The sequence below is a fragment of the Bidens hawaiensis genome, unplaced genomic scaffold (assembly GCF_021521415.1).
Source record: "Bidens hawaiensis isolate Kalapana, Puna unplaced genomic scaffold, B.hawaiensis_p1.1 tig00002338_1, whole genome shotgun sequence".
NCBI classification, from domain to species: Eukaryota; Viridiplantae; Streptophyta; class Magnoliopsida; order Asterales; family Asteraceae; genus Bidens; species Bidens hawaiensis.
The window spans coordinates 3,330,947-3,351,429 of NW_027491126.1; the positions used below are offsets into that span (position 1 = coordinate 3,330,947).

General features: G+C 36.0%; 2 protein-coding genes and 1 pseudogene across 3 annotated transcripts; 1 reads left to right on the plus strand and 2 right to left on the minus strand.

Moving 5' to 3' along the window:
- The first annotated feature begins 483 nt into the window (after nt 1-483).
- On the plus strand, nt 484-5,345 carry LOC143618805 (protein disulfide isomerase-like 1-4). Its single transcript, XM_077090905.1, has 13 exons — nt 484-886; nt 1,684-1,908; nt 2,844-2,973; nt 3,161-3,326; nt 3,402-3,520; nt 3,614-3,694; nt 3,778-3,864; nt 3,948-4,022; nt 4,119-4,187; nt 4,474-4,554; nt 4,648-4,782; nt 4,858-4,914; nt 5,002-5,345. Exons 1-13 carry the CDS (start codon nt 561-563, stop codon nt 5,170-5,172), a joined length of 1,722 nt encoding a protein of 573 aa, XP_076947020.1. The 5' UTR covers nt 484-560; the 3' UTR covers nt 5,173-5,345.
- A 9,102-nt stretch (nt 5,346-14,447) lies between these two features.
- On the minus strand, nt 14,448-15,140 carry LOC143618807 (uncharacterized). Its single transcript, XM_077090907.1, has 2 exons — nt 14,837-15,140; nt 14,448-14,794 (listed from the first exon to the last, which is right to left on the minus strand). Exons 1-2 carry the CDS (start codon nt 15,138-15,140, stop codon nt 14,706-14,708), a joined length of 393 nt encoding a protein of 130 aa, XP_076947022.1. The 3' UTR covers nt 14,448-14,705.
- A 325-nt stretch (nt 15,141-15,465) lies between these two features.
- Nucleotides 15,466-18,958, minus strand: LOC143618646 (uncharacterized; annotated as a pseudogene). Its single transcript, XR_013151060.1, has 7 exons — nt 18,609-18,958; nt 17,252-17,645; nt 16,622-16,759; nt 16,298-16,457; nt 16,073-16,223; nt 15,864-15,995; nt 15,466-15,797 (listed from the first exon to the last, which is right to left on the minus strand). The product of XR_013151060.1 is annotated as an uncharacterized LOC143618646 (transcript).
- Between the last annotated feature and the right edge of the window lie 1,525 nt (nt 18,959-20,483).

The window sequence follows — 20,483 nt, forward strand, 5'->3', positions numbered from 1 at the left end:
AATCACTACTGAAAATTAGTCCATGTGTAGTCAATACTCTCAACATAGGGGCGTTTTGCAACACATGGTGTCCTGATCAGCAAATGAAAAGTTTTACAAAAAGTGATGTAGTAGGAAAACTATTATGCAATCATTGTATAATATTAATTAATTCTTATAATTTAAAGTTTAAACTAAATTAATACAGGCGATTAATTGATATTTGTGGGGAGATAAATGATTGTTCGGAGGTATAATAGATACCAGCGTTGTGTACGTAACTTTGGTGTCAAAACTCAACTCAAAATTTTGAAAGGGGCAGTGTTGGGGACGAAAACTCTCCAGAAAACGTACCCACTACACGGTACACATGGTCTTATAAATTATAATACTCAAGGTTAAGCCATCAACGTGAAACTCCTTAAACTAAGAGGACTGCAACAAAACTAAGTAAAGCTTCTGGAAGGACTAGATCTGCACCAAACACAATCTGAACTCAACTCAGTAACTCACGCATAAATCACTACCGTCTTCTCCGGCATTCAGCGTGTTTTTATTTCAATCAATTTCAACCGGTTTCAATGGCGGTTCTGAAACCACTTTTATTATTATTATTATCTCTATCAGTTCTCCTGTTACTCGCCTCCACAGCTCTCTCTACACAGCCTCACGATCTCGAAGACGAAGATCTCAGTTTCCTGGAAGACGACGACCAAAACGACGCCGAATCGTACGGTCACGGTTACGAAGAGCATGATTTCGATAACTACGATGATCTGGAGGACTTTGCGGACGGAGAAGGAGGTGAGTATGGTGATTTGGAGTCTAATCCGGAAGGTGAGGTCGATGAGAGTGATGTCGTGGTCTTATCGGCGGCTAATTTCACTGATTTTATTGACAAAAATAGGTATTATTATTATTATTATCATTATTTATTAGGCGTGAGTAGTGAGGTTAGGTGCGGTTTTGGCCTAAAACTGATCCGATAGCCAAATGTGCGGATTTTGATATTTTTAAACCGTTCAGTTTCGGTTTTTTGGTTTTCGGGTTTGGTTATGTATTCGGTTTTTTCTGATGGGGGGGGGGGGGGGGGAATTGAACCAAGATATTGATATTGGCTAAATATTTCATTTTAAATAGTAATAGTTGATGGTTAATAGAGTATTCTGCGATTTTGGGCTAAAACCTAACCAAAAACCAAATTTGCGGTGTTCGGCTTCCATTTTTCAGTTTTCGGGTTCTCTTCGGTTCGTTTTCTGGGGAAAAAGATTGACCTAAGAGTCTAAGATGTTGATGTTGGGCTTAATAAAAGTTAATGATACTAGAGTATTGAACATCTGGACTCAGAATATTACTAACTAATAAAAGATACTGCATTCAAAATTAAAGATAAATGTCATAAATTCAATAACATTTGGGCATTGGTACTTGGTAGGTTCGGTTTTAATGGTTAAGGTTCGGTTCTTACGGTTTTCTCGGGTTTTGGTTATTTCGGTTCGGTTTGGTTTGGTTTTCTGGTTCTTCACAAAACACAAAAGTAAACCAAAACCATATTTTGGTTTTTTACTAAAGTTCTAAACCAAACCACCAGTTTTTAATTCGGTTGTTTTTTCTATTTTTTTGGGTTTTATGCACACCCCTAATTATTATTAATATCATCTTCCAGTTATCCTAACAGTATAATGCTAATGTATCCTCTAATAGGTATGTGATGGTGGAGTTTTACGCAACATGGTGTGGACATTGTCAGGCGTTGAAGCCGGAGTATGCGGCAGCGGCGACGGAGTTGAAGGCGGATGAGGTGGTGTTGGCGAAGGTGGATGCCGGTGAGGAGACGGATTCGGCTCAAAAGTATAATGTGGAAGGGTATCCGACTTTGTTTCTGTTTGTTGACGGTGTTCATAAGCCGTATAATGGTGCAAGGAACAAGTTAGTCTCTCTTTCTCAGTTAATTCATTTTAAATTTGCTGATAAGTTGTTGTAATTATGTTTGATTTTGCTTTGAATGACAGTTAGTTTCTGCCAAATTTGGTAAATTAATGTTAAGAGAGGGGTAGAATAATGCTTAATTTAGTACCTTTAGAAAATGCAATTGGTATCTGGATTTGTAGGAGTGTGCACGGTTTGGTTTTGGGCTAAAACCGAACCAAAACTGAAACTTTGGTTTTTGGATTTTTGAAAACCATTCAGTTTTGGTTTCGGATTTGTGGTTTGAGCTTTAAAATTTTGGGCCAAAAAAAGGCTCAAAATAATGTGTTTAGGCTAATCATTTGTTAATTAGCAACTGAGTTACATATTTTTTAAATTATTGTAAATTACTTATAATAAAAAATCAAAATTGAAAAATCTAGAAATTTGATTCGGTATATTTTTTTTATTTATTACATGCCAAACCAAAACTGAACTTGAGTTCGGTTTTTACAAAAGCATAGAAACCAAACTGTCGGTTTTTGTTTCTGTTTCGGATCAGTTTTACCGGTTTCATGCACACCTCTAGATTTGGTGGTATTCGATTTCAAAGTGACTGTTGAGACCTGGAGAATGAGAATTAGTTATCACATCATCTGGTGCTTTAAGTTATAAATAGCTTGGTAATTATGCATTTATCTGGGATGATCATTTTTCTCTCTAATATTATTATTTTCACCTAGAATAATTTCAGTTTTTTCAAAAAAATTAGAACTAATTGAGACTTCAAATAATAATAAGTTTGTTATTGTTAATGCACTACTAGCCATGGGGATTGAGGAATATTGTTAAAGAAGTTTGTAAAGTCAAAAGGACTATTAACTTTGTGATGAATCAAAGAGCCAAAAAGATTCCTAATTTTTAATTTCTCCTTTGCTGCTTTATTTTCTACATAGGGATGCGATTGTGAGTTGGGTGAAGAAGAAGACTGGTCCTGCTCTACACAATGTAACAACGGTTGAGGAAGCTGAACAAATATTGGCCAGCGAGTCACCTATAGTCGTGGGCTTTGTTGAAAATCTTGTGGTATAACCTTTGTTACACACTTGCACTTAAGATTCTAGTCATGATATTCAATTCATTTTAACTTAAAATTGTTTATGCTGTGGAATAGATATGCCAATCCATCAACTAATACCATTGAAATGTCTTGTATAAGACGTGGCTTTAAGATATTAATCCATTTGTTTTGTTTTGAATTTATCATGTGTAGGGTCCAGATAGTGAAGAACTTGCTGCAGCTTCAAAACAGGAAGATGAAGTAAGCTTCTACCAAACATCTAATGCTGATGTGGCAAAGGTTTTCCACATAAACCCACAAGGGAAACGTCCAGCTGTGGTCGTTTTAAAGAAGGAAGACGAAAAAGTTAGCCACTTTGGTTCGTTCTCTTGAGACACTCTTTGCCTAGTCACTAGAGATTTTGTGTGATATCTTAACCAACATTTATCTACAGGTGGTCAGTTCACAAGATCAGAAATCACAGAGTTTGTCTCTAAAAACAAGCTTCCTTTGGTGATTTACTTCACTCGTGCAAGTGCTTCACAAGTATTCGAGAACCCAATCAAGAATCAGGTAGGAATTTTTTTTGTTAAAATTCGTTTTTGTCTAAAATTTTTGCTTTTAAATTCTTATATAATAGTTGTTTTATCTCTTGTTCTTTGACAGGTGATTCTTTTTACTACTTTGAATGATACCAAGAAGTATCTTCCTATGTTCCAAGAGGCATCAAAAGATTTTATGGGAAAGGTTTGTATATTCATCACATGAACTTGAACCTGTTGCATCTTTTATTCAAGTTTGAAAGTTTACATTCTCTGAGTGTTATGCAGGCTCTTTTTGTGTATGTTCCAATGGATGAAGAAGATGCTGGTAAACCAGTGGCAGAATACTTTGGAATTGATGGAGATGCCCCGAGAGTGAGTATTCATATCTTAGTTATGCATTCATGACATTGATTTCTGTAAAACATGATTATCATATGATGGCATTTTTCATGCAGGTTATTGCCTTCACTGGGAACGAGGATTCTAGAAAGTTCTTTTTGGATGGTGAATTGACTTTAAACAGCATCAAGGTTCGCGCGTTTGAAGATGTTATTGTTTACTTTTTACATTAGAAATCTTAAACATGATGAACTGACATGACTTAATTTCTTTCTTTTGCTAAATAGTCGTTTGGCGAAGATTTTCTACAAGACAATCTCAAGCCCTTCTACAAGTCTGATCCAATCCCAGAGACGGTAAGTTGTAGAATGTATTAATGATGTTTGGATGTGTTATCTAACTGACTGTCTGAATCAGTTTTTTAGAATGTGTCAAAACACTCAAAACAACTGACTACCAAATCTATTACAATTTCAAGCAGCAAAGGCACATCCAAACACCATTTCCTACGCATTTTATTACAACTAATTATTTAATTTTGATGATTTAATGTTACATAATCAGTTTTAAAAAACCACATTTAGACAGCTTCATCTTATAAGTCTTGGTTGTAATGTTCATCGTGTTTGTTATTTGTTTCAGAATGACGGGGATGTGAAAATAGTCGTTGGTAATAACTTTGATGAAATTGTTTTGGATGAATCAAAAGATGTTCTTCTAGAGGTACCCCTTTTATATTGGCAATCACTTTATCAAACCGTCTTAGTTGTGTTCCTATCTGTTGATTGTGATAAAATTATGTAAATTTTATATCAGATATACGCTTCATGGTGTGGCCATTGCCAAGCACTTGAACCAACTTACAATAAACTCGCGAAACATCTTCGTGGCATTGATTCTCTAGTTATTGCCAAAATGGATGGAACCACAAACGAACACCCTCGAGCTAAGGTATTTACCAAGATTGAATTGTTTATTGTCTTAAGATTTGTTATCTTGATATCTAAAGTTTTCATCTTTTTACAGTCTGATGGGTACCCAACACTTCTTTTCTTTCCTGCTGGCAATAAAAGCTTTGACCCGGTTAGTGCCCATTAAGAAGCACATGAAATTACCATCTCTTAACTTTTTCTATGTGTTTATGAACCTTTTTAAACTCGGGTTTTGCAGATAACAGTAGACACAGACAGGACAGTGAAAGCTTTCTATAAGTTCATCAAGCAGCATGCTGCAATCCCTTTTAAGCTCCAAAAACCGGAGTTAACTCAGAAACCTGAGTCAACAATTAAAACCGAGCCGACTCAGGATAGCAGCAATCAAGATCTGAAGGATGAATTATGAGGTTCCATATCTTCTGTAATAATTTAAATAATGTAAGGCGGTCAAAACTAGAAAATCTGAGATTTTATTTTATAATGTAAAAGTGAAAGCTTTACATAAGAAATGTAGGATATTGATTTTATTCTATAAGTATATTTATAAATCTGTCACCAGCTAATTCTGTTCTGTTCTCATGTGTTTTTCTTGTCTCTAATTCTCCAATCTTTCACATAAAGTTCGTTAATTTCCAGATTTGCATATAAAAATACCGTCTTTTTATCTTCTTTTCATTGGCATCATTGTTTCCATCACCTTTGTTTTAATATAAAAACCCTGCTTTCAATCATTTTAGTAACACCGCAATCATGAATAAGCACCTTCTACCATATTTCCTTCTAGTTCTGGTTGTCGCATCACTCCCCGCCTTCCAAGGTAGACCTTTGCCAGACACGAACACAGATGATGGTTCAGCAGTATCGCCAGTACCACCATTCCCATTTCCATTCCCGCCACAGCTGCCACCAGCACCAACAACACCATTCCCATTTCCATTCCCACCACTAGCACCAACACCAACGTCACCTTTCCCATTTCCATTCCCACCACTAGCACCAGCACCAGCACCAGCATCACCATTTCCATTTCCATTCCCGCCACTAGCACCACTGCCATCGCCATTCCCATTCCCATTCCCACCAACGATGCCGCCTACAACTAGTGGAGGCGGTGACAGTAGTGGCGAGAGTGTGGTGCCACAGGATAGTTGATAGCAGCTGCGACTCCGTGACCCATTTTCAGTCCATGCACATGTGAAATAGCTCTGCAAGTTGGCGCCAACTATTTTCCGCATCTTGTTATCATTATGTATTTTGTTTGTTTTCTGCAACGTTTAATTTTCTGCGTTTAATAAGTGGTGGCACCAGTTGGTTGCCCATGTTTAGAAGTAGTTCCTATTTTGTTGTTTTTCTCCTATGTAATTGTTCTTACTCAATTAAGATGAGAGTGAGTTTTGTGATATTGAAGAGTTATGTTTTCACTATTTTGAATATACTTGTTTTCCAATGCTAATTCAAGTTAATTCTATCCGTTACTTTACCCGGGTGTACACACAGCAATGCTTCACGTTCCTTTTCGACTCCTTTCTTTCCACACTCGCAAAATTATCCAGTTTCAACAATGGTGTACAAGATGCTCTTTGTACAAAACCCTATGAACCCAAACAAGTTGAGAGGCTTTTCTCTAGGACAGCTCAAACAAGCAGATCAATAAGCTTGTCGGTCTTGGAGAATACGGAGATCACTGTTGTGAGGAAGAACTTTTGTTTGATCATGACAATGAAGAGGAACCAACTGCAGTAAGCTATGATCAGGTTGAACCGTGATATTATGAAAAATTTGTTCACGAAATGTTCATTTGTGAAACGAGTTCTTATGCCAACCAAGCATAGAACCTTTTATGAGAAATTTAACTTTGTACTAACAGAATGGCGAGTTATACTGAACAAAACGAAAGCCGGTACAATTTCAGCTGTCGTTCAAAACTAGCATATGTTACTTCCCAGCTTGTTTAAATAATATAAAAGTCAAAGCTTTACTTAAGGATTGTCGGATAATTATAATATTCTATAACATTATTCACATATCTTTCCGCCCAGCTAATATTTTTTGTTCTCATGTTTTTGCTGTTATCTTTTTGTCATTAAAACCATTGTTTTCATCACCTTTTTTTTTGTATATAAAAACCGTGTTTTCCGACGATTTTTGCAAGACTGCAATCATGAAAAAACACTCCCAACCCTTTCTCCTAGTAGTTCTTGTTGTGGCATCACTCCCCAACTTACAAGGTTATAACAGAAGAATACTCGAGTCTACGTCCCCACCTGCGCCAATCGCGAACGCAGCTCCACCAGCACCAGCACCAGGACCGTCGTCGCTGCCACCACCACCACCAACGAAAGTGCCTTCACCATCCCCATCACTGCTGCCACCTTTAACTGGCAGTGGTGACTGGGGCAGCATTGCTGGCGAGTCTTCTGAATATAACGGGTGGCAGAAGGTGGGGATCGTGATTGGAGTATTGGCTGGTGCGGGTTTGATTTGGTATGGAACAACGGCGTACATGAAACGCAGTAAGATCCGGCGAGCAGGTTATGGTGCATTAGCTAGAAGATCTCAATCCTGATGGAAAACTATTATTTGCCAAATATCTCTCTCATTTTATGTTCAAGCTAATAAAAATGTCATGAGGAAAAGTTATTATTTGCATATCATGAAAAGAGTCTTGTAAAATAATTAGAATTTGATATTATGGTGTGCACAAAACCGAAATAACCGAATCCAGTAGAGACCAATGGTTTGGTTTTTCCTTTTATTAAAAACCAAAATATTGGTTCAGGCTTGTGATGCTTAATAACCAAACCATTTCATGTAAGAACTAACCTCGTTCATTCAATTTCTTCGTCCATTGCATTAATCCATACCAAGCAGGCCCTTAATGTGAGATAACCGGTTCAAAATGTAAGAGCTTTCAAATGATAATCCATTACAAATATCAAATTATATGATAGTTAAAAACTAGCCAAGTTACTTATGGATAAATGAAAAAGAAACACTAAAAAACTGGATTATACCTTCTACCTAATAACTCAAACAACATAAAAATCACATGAAACAAATATGTTTCTTTGTTTCTTTTGAGACCTCAAATGAATTATGTTAGGATTGGTCTCAAAAGAATTATGTTAGGATTGAACGTGTGTGAGTGTAAAGTATTGTTTACTCGTTTCAGGCGACGATGACCGTATGCCGGTGAATGGTTGCCTTTTGTTATATTAATTGAACATGCCATATTACAATAAGAATGTTTACATATATAGAGTCCCGGAGGAATTTTTCCTAGGACCGTTAGCAAAGGGTCTAGTCTATTATCCAGTGGTTATGCCCCTCCCTTTCTGACTTATACAGGAGGCTTGCTTTTGTCCGCTGGGTATGTCCTTTGCTCCAGGAATACGTAAGCTCCAGCTCTGTCGGGTGTCAGACCAACAACGGCTGGTCCCTCGTTGACCTCAGTCTTTGTCTTGGTGTGCTCTGGGTATCCCTAGACTGGGCCTCACTTCTTGGGCTTGCTTGTCTTACTAATGCTTCTTGGGTGTTACCAGGCTAAATCTGAGGTACATGAATATGCCTGCCCCTTAAACACATACATTACATTTCACTATATAGGGTCCAGGGGGACCCTTTTTGTCCCTTGGACCTTTGACCCGTTCTTTATCCTTTGGTTTCTTCTCCCCCCCCCCCCCCTTGAGGCTATAGCCTCCTGGAGCATGCGTGCCTTCGGACCTCCCCCAACTCAGGTGCATAGTAACTTCTTATCCCTTTGACGTGGTCTTTTATCTTATTATACCATTTTGTCCTTGGGCTAGATATCATGTTCTTCACTTAATGGGTTGTGACCCAGCTCAAAGAGCCCAATTCCCAGGTAGGCTCTTCAGTTTCGGTTGTAGAAACTTGTCGTTGTGACCCGTAAAGTAAAGATAACTTCAATAAACTTGTCGTTGTTTCCGTTGTAGAAACTTGTCGTCATGACCCGTAAAGTTGATAACTTCAACTTAATAATCTTTATCTGTTTAATGTTGCTGAGTTCATGCCAGTTTGGTTGCCATAGCCCTAGGGACATGGGGGTCGCCCGACCCGCACCCTTTAAAATATTCTTTTTAGTACATATACATTAGATTTCTGATTGCATCCTAGGAAATTCTGACCCTATTAAATTATATCAGTCAAAATCTTTGAAGTATTCTGTTGGGCCATATATTTTTTAACTTTTTATCCCAAGTAATCTAAAGTATGTTTATAAAAAAAGTGATTAGAGACCATGAATCTAATTCTCATTTTAGCGTTTGTTTATTGACGACGGTGATTAACTTGAGTATAAATAACCGTTATTTATAATCCTCTAACAGTTAACCTATACAAAATATTATTAGACTCAAACTAAGAGAAATTAAATAAAAAATCTTTAGGTTTATATGTACGACAATTAACCCCCCGTACTTACACTAACAGTTTTTTTATTTTAAATACTAAATCAATTTTTTTAGGTCGGTGGCTTGGTGTAAAATTTCTTTGGAGTCATTGTAAAATTTTAATAGGGTCAGAATTAAAAATTTAATAGGGTCAGAATTTCCTAGGATGTAAAAATTTCGTGGGCCAATCATAATTTGATGTGAAAACAAACGTTTAAGACTGATTTGAGATGAAAAGTCGTGTGATATGAGAGAAGGCTTGACAAGTGACAGATTATGATTGGTCCACGAAAAATCACGGGGAACTTCCCATTATCACGTGAAAGATGGATTTGAAGGGCTATTATGAGAATTTGAAATATGGCCGGCCATTTTGAGAATTCTCTCTGAGAATTGCTATTTTGGAAATCCTCAAACCCTCCCCCCCCCAAAAAAAATAATAATAATAATAATAATAATAATAATAATAATAATAATAATAATAATAATAATCACCCAAACAAAAAGGAGCCCAATTCCCAAAACCCATTTTAACAAATACACAAAACAAAAGAATTGCAACCACCCATGACTTATAAATGTGAGGTGATAGTTTAAATGCTTGTAAGTTTAAGGTTAGAGTGATTTTATGTGGTTTTTTTTCAACCGCGGCATGAACATTCCGATAACACCATTCTCCCCTTCTAGGTAGTCGCTTTTTATTCTACTCAGAGTATTTGATTATTATTTTGAATTCTGAAATCGCCTAACGGTAAACCTGATTGAATTATTATTTATAAATTCTTCACTGCTTCAAACATCGAATGCATAAAATAGTGGTTCATTGAATTGAATATTCTTTGATGCTTTGTTATCGTTTGCTTCTTGTTTGAATAATTATTTTTTTATTTCAATATTTGAATTGATATCGAATGAATCCAAACACAATAGTTTTCTTGTTTGATTCATACTAAACTGTAAATCATTAAACATTGTTTAATGTTGCTTTTTGAATTATATTGAGTATTGATTTTACACATTTTATTACTTGTTACTTTACTCGTGAGTTAAAAATATTTAGAAAAAATGAAAACCCACATAGAGCATTAGAGCAACCATGGGTATATTGTATTCCTGTTATTCATATCTTCCGTTTTAGTTTAAATAATTGGCAGTCAAAACTAGGAGGTTGAAGTGTTATTTTTGTTATGTAGGATATTTATTTTATATCTAATATATCTATTCGGGGTATTCATCGTCCGGTTTTCGTGGTTTTTGGGTTAAACCGTGAACCAAACTGTTGGTAACGGTTTTTTATTTTTGTAAACCAAAACCGAACTGTAGAACTCCTAAACCAAACCGTCAGTAACGGTTTGGTTTCGCAATTTGGGTTTGTTGGACTTTTGTACAAGATGTCCAAATTAATGAATGATAAATTTTATGTTATCATATATTTGTATAATTTAACAAGCATAAAAACGACATTAAGAAACAAGCAACACTCGAGTTTAAACCACAAATTACCAAGTAGAAAACATGTATGGATTTCAGCTCTTCTAATCTTTTTCTTAACAACTATTCAATTTTGTAATACATATCTTATATACTATAATTAATTATGTATAATAATAAATTTGAACATATATACACATAAAATATAAATATTTAAAAGTTTAAAATAATTAAATCCCACGGTCCGATCCGGTTTTATACGGTTGGTTTCATTGTAAAATGTCAACCAAACCGTTCGCTACGGTTTGAATTTATAGAAACCAACCGACTGATAGTTAATGAAAAAAACCAGTCGTGAAAACCAAATCGCTGACCTGTTTGGACGGTTTCACGGTTTCGAACCAAACTATAAACACCCCTACTATCTATATATATATATATATATATATATAAATCTTTCCGCCTATCCGATTGTGTTAATTGCCGGAGTTACATATGCTAAAAAGCCTAAAAGACCAACTATTATCTTTTTTTCATTAGAATCATTGTTTTCATCACCTCTTCTTTAATATAAAAACCATGTTTTCGACAAATTTTTTTGTAACACTGCAATCATGAAAAAACAATGCCAACTATTTTTCCTTGTGGTTTTGGTTGTGGCATCACTCCCCGCTTTACACGGTTTCCGGAGGACACTCTAGACTATACCTCATGACCCTTCGCTATACACGAACGCAGCTCCAGCACCAGCACCAGCACCAGCACCATTCCCACCAGTAACAACACCAGCACCAGAACCAGCACCGTCGCCATTCCCATTTCCATTCCCACCTGCAACAACACCAGCAACGTCGCCATTCCCATTCCCACCAGCACCATCACCATTCTCGTTCCCACCCACACCAGCACCGGCACCAACACCATCACCGCTATCTCCTTTCCTATTCCCATTACCACCTCCAACTGGCGGAGGTGGTAGTGGTGGGGGCAGTGTGTTGCCACAGGATAGCGGTGGTGGGTCTTCTGGATTGAGCGGGGGGTCAGAAGGCGGGGATTGTGATTGGAGTTTTGGCTGGTGCGGGTTTGATTGGATTTGCTACAATGGTGTACATGAAACGTCGAAGCAATATACGACGATCACGCTTTATTGAATTAGCTAGAAGTTCTCAACTCTGATGGACAACTATATATCATTTGAGTTCAAGTGTTTGTCTTCATGATCAGGAAAAATAAATGTCATGGTGAAGATATTTGTTTATGGCTTTTATATGAAACATAATTTCCATTATGTTTTCCCAAAGAAAATCACAATTTTACCCAAAAAAACCATTGATTTGCATCATCTTGTAGTTTTCATATGTAAATATAAGTATCAAAGGGCATTTTGCCCAATGATATCTAGGTGTATTAAGTGATGTCTATCTCTTGGTTGTTCAAAGGTAAATTTGTTGGGTGTATGTGTGGTTATGAAAAAAATTTGTAAATAAATCAAAGTTATTAATTCCCATACGAGTTTAACATTTTTAAATTGATTTCGTGTTTTCTTATGATTGAGAAATATATTGTTGTCGGTTCAACAAGTCTTGCTTCATTGCCTGGAACAGTTGTGGGACAAGAATTTTTATTTTTATTTTTACTCTTTTGTTCGAATGTGTATTTATTAGGCGTTTATATGTCTATCACTCGATTATGGATTTTTTTATTCAATTTGGGTCAGGCCACACAATTAAACTTTGATAGCAAATCTAACAAATGGAAGAAGATACATAATATAGAAATATAACAGAAACACAATATCATACAATTATTTTGTGTGGGTTTCATCTTCTAAATACAATTTGTTGCATATTCAAGACATATTTCTAATTAATTCTTTTTCGATATAACGAATACAACTATTGTTCAAATATTCATCACCATTACAAAAATCACCTCTTAACACTTGTTATGACTAGTAAACCAAATGATAAGTTCAATATGTGATATGCCAACATTTCGTGAACGCTTATTTTTACTTACGTTTCAACAAAATTTTTGTTCAAAACTGATGCAAGTCAATATTATATATTTTTAACTTTTTTTCGTAACTTAATGTTACTCTAAATTTGAATACAAACGACAATATTTCTACGCACGCTCGGATATAAATTTGATTTAATACCGAACTCATCCAATCAGTGGCGGAACTTGAACACTTAGACAGGTGGGGGTCGAAACTAAAGTATTTACTTTTTCTTTGTTGGTTTATTTAATTTAGTTTTAAAACATTAGGTTTCTATTTTAGTTATTTTTTATAATTTTCACATTCTAGCAAAATATAAAAACTTCATATATATTAGATCCTTTCGGTAAGAGTTGGTTTCGCTATGGAAGATAATCTATTTACTTTAAATAATTTTATGTTTAAGGATTGTTTTAAAATTTCTCACCCCATCACTTTGGATGTTCTATAAAAGAAATCAAATCTCTCCTCTATGTTTTTATATTTTCATTATTATATAATATAGAATATTAAATGTAATGTGTCTTTTGAATTGACATAAAGTATTAATATTTAAACATTGGAAATGAAAAAAGCATATTCCTAAAAATTTAACCAAAGACCGTATACATCACTTATACTTCATCATCATCATCATCATCATCATCATCATACAATGCATTTCATCACTTGCATCACCCATTCAACTCAGGTTGTTGTCAGAAGAAAATACAATGCATTTCATCACTTGCATACTTTACTTTAACTATTCTATTGACAGATTAGAGGGTCAAAACACCAAAAAAACACTAAACCTTTGATCTCCGGTGAAGAATTGATGGTCGGCCAAAGGGTTCTCACAAAATAAACAGGGGGGGGGGGGGGCACGACCCCTCCCTGCCCCCATGCCCCCACCAAGTTCCGCCCTTGCATCCAATGCATGACCAAAACATGTGTCAAATATAATATACTTTTGTTTTCTCCTGGACATTTTAGTTTTCTATATATGTTTCGATGTAAAAAAGTTTATTAAAATTGAGCCACTATAATGTGTGGACAAACATTATCAACTTTATGTTGCGGCACACATACTAATGTGTATCAACGCTTACGTTGTAGCACACGAGATCATCTACTAGTTTGGGTTTAAGAATTAATAGAATTGGACCCAATAGGGCCAATAGCCCAGATACTCAAAACAAAAGAAGTCCAATTCCCAAAAACCATTTTAACAAATGTATTGTAACCGGCATAACCTAACAACAAACCTGACTGAGTATTGATTATTATTTATAAAATCTTTGTTGCTCCACACATAGTTTGAATAAAACAATTATTTTTCGAATTGAATTGAATTCTTTGATGCTTGTTTGAATAGTTATAGAATATTGTTTTTTGAATTGAATTTGAGTGTTGGTTTTTACATACATTATTTACTTGTCACTTGATTCTTGAGTTAAAAATATTTAGGAAATTTTTGTAAGTTGAAATTTTATTTTATTATGTATTAGTCAAAGCTTTGCTTAAGAAATGTAGAATATTTATTATATTTTATATCTATACTGGGTTAGAACCTCGTGTATTATACAACCACATAAGTTGAATAAGTCGGTGCTTGGGTTAAAGGTGTGACCAAACATGTGAAACAAGGAGTGGCCAGGAGGTGTAAAGATGTTCCATTGAGCCCTAGTGACTTGGTTTGGATTGACTTTCTTAATAGCCGGTACAAATTCAGCCCTCGTCCAGCCGTTGACTTGGTTCGAGTCAACACGAATACCGAGTCGACTCAGGATAGCAACAATTAAGATCTGAAGGATGAAATATGAAGTTCCCTGATTAAATAATGTAATAGTCAAAGGTTTACTTAAGAAATGTAGGATATTTATTTTATATATATAACTCTTTCCACCCAGCTAATTCCGTTTTGTTCTCATGTTTTTATCCTGACTAATTCTCCAATGTTTCACACAAAGTTTGCTTATTTCCGGAGTTACATATGTTAAAAAGACTCTTCTTTTATCTTTTTGTCATTGAAATCATTGTTTCCATCACCTTTTTGTTATATAAAAACCATGTTTTCAACTAATTTTGCAACACTGCAATCATGAAAAAACACTTTCAACCATTTTTCCTTGTGGTTTTGGTTGCGGCATTACTCCCCGCGCTCCAAGCTATAGCCCCCGCACCTTCACCAGGCCCGAACCCAGCTCCAACTCCAGCACCAACACCTTACCCATTCCCATTCCCACCCGCACCAACTCCAGCACCAACGCCTTTCCCATTCCCATTCCCACCCGCACCAACTCCAGCACCAACGCCTTTCCCATTCCCATTCCCACCCGCACCAACTCCAGCACCAGCACCTGCACCACCGCCAGCGCCTTTCCCATTCCCACCATTGCAGCCACCTCCAGCTGGTGGTGATGGTGGCAATGTGGCGTCACAGAAAGGCGGTGGTGGGTCATCTAGACTGAGTGGGGGGCAGAAGGCGGGGATAGTGGTTGGAGTGTTGGCTGGTGCGGGTTTGATTGCGTTTGGTACAATGGTGTACATGAAACGACGAAGCAATATCCGACGAGCGCAGTTTGGTGTATTAGCTAGAAGATCTCAATTATGATTCAACAATATTATTTGCCAAATTTATTTGTCTTTTAAGTTCAAGTTTTTGTCTTCATGATATCATGAAAACAGTTTTGTAACATAACTTTAAATTGATATTCTGATTACATTAAGACAGTTCAATAAGTTTTGCTTCTTATTCTAGAGTGGTAGCAGAACTATGAATATTTTTTTCAAGGGTGTTATTAAGTTCGGGATGTCTTATTTGATTCGAAGATCGGTTCTTGATTTGCAATTGTTGTATTTCATAATATCATTCAGGTTATTAGAGGCCGGTCAAAAGGCCAACAAATTCTAGCATAATAAGTTAATAACATATAAATGTATCATGAAGTGTGAATAATAAGGGACTATATACAAAGCCAATACTATGCTAATTAGTAATTACTAAATTCTTGTTTAAGAGTGAAAGATTGAGATATCAAGAAGCAACTGATCAATAATAATCCCACAAGCGAATAATCCTATCCCGATTAAAACTGGTTTTGCTCTTGATATCCCGTTTATATCACCGTTTTCCTTTCCAATATGCATAGCCCATGCCATTGCGGGTGGTAGCACTCCATACAACATTGTCATGCAATACCCTCCCTGTTTCAAAACATCCAATAAAAAAAACACACTAGTACATCTCCAAAAAGACGTGCACGAGCTTACAGCGATGTCGGTAGCAGCAGAGAACGCGTCTGGAACAGTAGTAGACACGAAAAGCGAAGGACCAACGACCATAGCAGTGGCAGTAAAACTTGTTCTATTTCTTATCCACCAATTTTCCACCATTCTTGATTTCTGCATAGAGAAATCAAGATTTCAACTTGATTGTAAAAAATGCATACTTTTGGTTAATGGGAATGAGTTGACTTTGCCTGTGATGAAACCGAAGAATCCCAAGTCAAATTGTTGACCATTTGCTCTTTGAAAAACTGAGAGAAGCCTAAGAGAGTCCCTATTAGTGATGTTCCGACTGCTAATAGCGAAAATGCTTCTACCATAATATCAACTCCATCCCATCTTTGCCTGATTGATTTTACAGTCTCGAGATCATATAAACGAAGTTGGGTCAAACTAAAGTCAAATGCTTTTATCATTACCTCATAAGCAACTCGACAGGGTCAATGAGTGATTCGGCTTGACTCGAGAGACCAAGAGCTATAGCGTTCCACACCAAGAGTCCTATCAAAGGTACAACACTGCCAACAATAACCGAAGTCCTTATACGTCCAATATCACCTCCCAAATACGCGCAAAGAACTGAAAATATTCATAATATGACCAGCTTTGAAGTGAAAATCATGTTGGTTGACTACTTTCATACTTGTAGAGTTGGCATTTAAGAAAATTTAAGTATTCATGAAAAATGCATTATAATGACTGAATTTATAGTCAATGCACATGAGTTGACTTTAGATATTTACCTGGAGCTAGATCATGATAAACCAAAGAAAATATCATCACCGGGATACTCGCAGGAACTTTTGTCCAATCACCATTGCCTTCAAACCCTGACCACCCTCCAAGTCCTATTGCCAAAGCCTCAATTCCTACTAACAACCCTTTTGCAGATATATGAGGATTAGCTTCAAAAAATTGACCTTTTGGAAGTGAAAATTCATCAAAAGTGTTTTTTTTAAAGGAAAATCACCAAAATGACCATTTTGACCGGTGAGTTTGACAAATAATCTTAACTTTTTTATTTTTTTACCGAAATGTCATATGATTTTTCTTGCTTTTAGCTAAAAAGTTGTTTTAGCCAACCAAAAGCTTCCACATGGCACACCATGTTGCGTTGGCGCAACAAAATTCTATCTGGCGCAAGAGAATGGATCTACTACGCCAATATTAAAATCTGTTGCATGGACACTTGTCAAACGAATTTAAAAAAAAAACTATTTTATCAAGCTCATTAGTCAAGACGTTCATTTTGGTAATTTTCCCTTCTTTTAACCGGTGGTCTCATGGGTGCAGCCTCTAAATCTCGCCCTCCCAAGACCCTGCTAAAAGTGGGATTTTACTGAGCACATTTATTTGTTTGCCCTGAAAACTACCTATCATGAATACCGTAAGAACTTGATTCACTTGATCGGTGGCGCGTGTTCCTCCAACGGATATAAGAACCGCAAAGACCATGGTGAAGAAAACCCCCGAAACTGACTCTGGAATATTAACCAAATGGCAAAGAATTTCACCAGATTTTGCAACATAAGCAATGACTGATGTGTACCCCAAGAACACATACGTCAAAGTGGCTAAGGTTCCACCAACTTCACCTAATGTCTCTTGAGCCATGGTTCTAATGGAAATCACTTCCAGCTCATCTCCATTGTCCACTTTGTTTTGCTTCTTTTTATGAAGACCCACATTGATTTCAACCAATAGTAATGCTTCTATCAACAGGAACCCCCAACATAAAGTCAATGATATTGAACTTGGAAGCAGCCCCTGTGCAACATAGTACATGGTTTTACCAAATTTTGTTACTTAATCCTTAATAAAAGTTAAAACCATGTTAAAAGTTTAAATAGTATTCTAAAAACTTTTGAATGCTAATCGGTTCGGTTATTGGTTATGTCAAACATCAAAACCAAAACCGAACCACAATTTTCAGTTAATCGGTTGTGACTTAACCGAAACTTGATTAATTGTTTAGTTAGGTTAATTCCAGTGTTGTAAAATTAGGTTCTAGGCAGTGATTAATAATCGCTAGTCGCTGGGCTGCTAATGCTATTTCAACTAACCGGCCCCTAAAATCGGTATTCAGTCAAAGGCAGACAAAATTTTGATCAAAATCTTTGAAGTGTTTGAAAAATTATACTTATTAATCCAATCCGATTAATAAGTTTGAAAAAATATAAACAAAATATCGAAACATGACATATAAAATTCATCTCCGACTAATCATGGTTGCTACCACGCCCTCCGCCTAGCGCATGGTGAATTTACAACACTAATGTTGCCCCATACTTATTAATCCAATCTGCCTATTGCACTTCCCAAATCTGGAGAGCGTTGTTGCCCCATGGCGCTGGCTTCAGAGTTTGGCTTGGGCTTTCCCTTCCCCGGAAACCATACCGCCGGCTGCAACGTGACATTCGTTGTGCCGCCACAAGAGCAGAAGTGGGACGAAAACCCAGAACTCTCTGGCGTAACACACAGTGGGACGAAAACCCAGGTGGGCTCGAGATTCGAAATGACAACCTTACACAAAGCTTCATTTCCATAATCCACTAAAAGTGACACAAATAGGTTTCGAACCAAGCTTCCTACCACTAGACCACAAGTTGGGATTAATCACCGCCTAGGACAACTCTATTAATTCGGTTATTTTCTCAACTCTATTAAATAAATAATAATAATAAATAAATAAATAGATTTAAACACACCCATTCCCTACTACTGAGTTACCGCAGGAGAAGTTTTTTGTGGGAGAGCAAGTATCCCGGTCCCAATACTTGTGCCGACAATAAGAGCCACGGCACCGGCGACGGTACCCTTTTTGCTACCGGATATTGCAGCCGGAGTAATGTCGTCAGCAGCCACTTTACTCTGTTTCTTTATAGTTTTTCTTAATATTGAATAATTTTCCTCTTGCAATTGGTAGTAATATATGCATAACAACAGTGACTGTTGAATCTGTGGCGGTAAAAAACTGGTGTTGAGTTTCGTGTTTGATGAAATCCATTGATTATAGGACTAGTTTGATGGAACGAGGAAGATGAAGGAATATACAGAATCTTCATAATAGTATAATACACACACAGAGTTGAATTTCATACGATGATGTTTTCTATTGGTTAGTATAGTAACACGGTGGGTCCATGATAGATATTTCGAAACACTAACATAGACTACTCTAGCTTGATTTTTATAACAATATTGTCGCTTTAATCACTCCCATTGATTCTTCATTTTGCCTAAATATAGCGCTCCAATTTGTAATGGCTAACATTATTTCTTTTCAGATTTGGTCCATCCACTATAGGTGTTTTTATAGGCGGCTCAAGGGTGAAGGATGTGACGTGACGCAAGACGGATAAAATGAACACAGAGAACGTATTCTCAATAGTAATTATTTTTTTATAAGACTTTTGAATGAGTAAAGCATTACGTTATGCACCTTTATATTTTTGCAAACAACGGATTTATATTATTATTTGAGAGACTTGAATTCACTTCCCGGCACCTTAGTGTTTTAAAGTTTTGTCGTTGTCAATTGGCCTCCAACCTTATTGATATTAGGCCCTTTTATAAAGGGATTTCTAATTTTGACAGGTATGCCAAAATTACAAACGAACTTACTAGTAAGCCGGTAGAACAGATGGTTGGGTATGGTTTTAAAACATTAATAATAACATTCTTTCCTAACTTGAGGAGGTTAAATGATCCATCTAGATCTCAGTAATAAAAGTAAAAATTAGAGGGTTGTTCAAAATCTAAATTATTCTTTTTATAGGAGGCTAAATAACCCATCCATAAAAGTGACAAACATCGCACCTTTTATGGTGTTTTCTTGTAAGTCTTGTCTAATCAATAAGAGTGCTATAGACTGGATTGAGCTCAAGTAGATGGGCTTATTACTAAATATAATTTCTTAAGTTGTGTATTGTTTATGCACTAGGAAGCACCAGTAACGTGGCCCCTGTGTTACGGCGGGGAAAACTATGAAAAAAAAATCATTTTGATAGAAAAAGAAAAGGCAATCTAGTTTTAGCAACGTAACACCGTATTCGTTAGATTAATCAACATTCAAATATATGTTGACACAAACCTTACGTGTTACGTTCTTATATATGCAAGTTTTTTTTAACATTACTAAAGGTTGGCTATCGGTAAGAAAATTTTTACCGTAGACATTAAACTGCACCAAAAGTAACCTTTGAAACTTTAACCGCTTATACGTGTTAAGCATAGTAACTCTCGTATGAAATATAAAAAAAATCTCCATTAGATCGTTAATTACTTTGATTTTTCTAAAAGAAAAAAAAACTTTTATCTGGTTGGTTTGGTTAATAAACTAATGAAAAGTATTTATTTTTCACATGAAGAAAATGGATTTGTTTATAAAGAAGATTACTCAATCGATCAATAACTCTAGTGAACTTTACAATATTTATACTTGTATTGGTAAGTGGTAACTAAAATAATTAAATAGTTTATATAAATTTGAGTGGTACTCGGTCTAAATCACCCAAACTAATATATTTTTAATACATGTACAGAGAAAGAAAAAAAAAAGATTTCATCATGTACAACCTATAGTGCTAAAGTATAACATAATAA

Bases quoted from the DNA above. Each gene is read 5' to 3' on its own strand.
- LOC143618805 (XM_077090905.1), top strand. From the start codon at position 561: ATGGCGGTTCTGAAACCACTTTTATTATTATTATTATCTCTATCAGTT. The intron at 887-1,683 runs GTATTATTATTA...ATCCTCTAATAG, and splicing joins GATTTTATTGACAAAAATAG to GTATGTGATGGTGGAGTTTT. The intron at 3,695-3,777 runs GTTTGTATATTC...AGTGTTATGCAG, and splicing joins CAAAAGATTTTATGGGAAAG to GCTCTTTTTGTGTATGTTCC.
- LOC143618807 (XM_077090907.1), bottom strand. From the start codon at position 15,140: ATGTACACCATTGTACCAAACGCAATCAAACCCGCACCAGCCAACACT. The intron at 14,795-14,836 runs GTGGGAATGGGA...CTGGAGTTGGAG, and splicing joins TGGTGCTGGAGTTGGTGCGG to CTGGGTTCGGGCCTGGTGAA.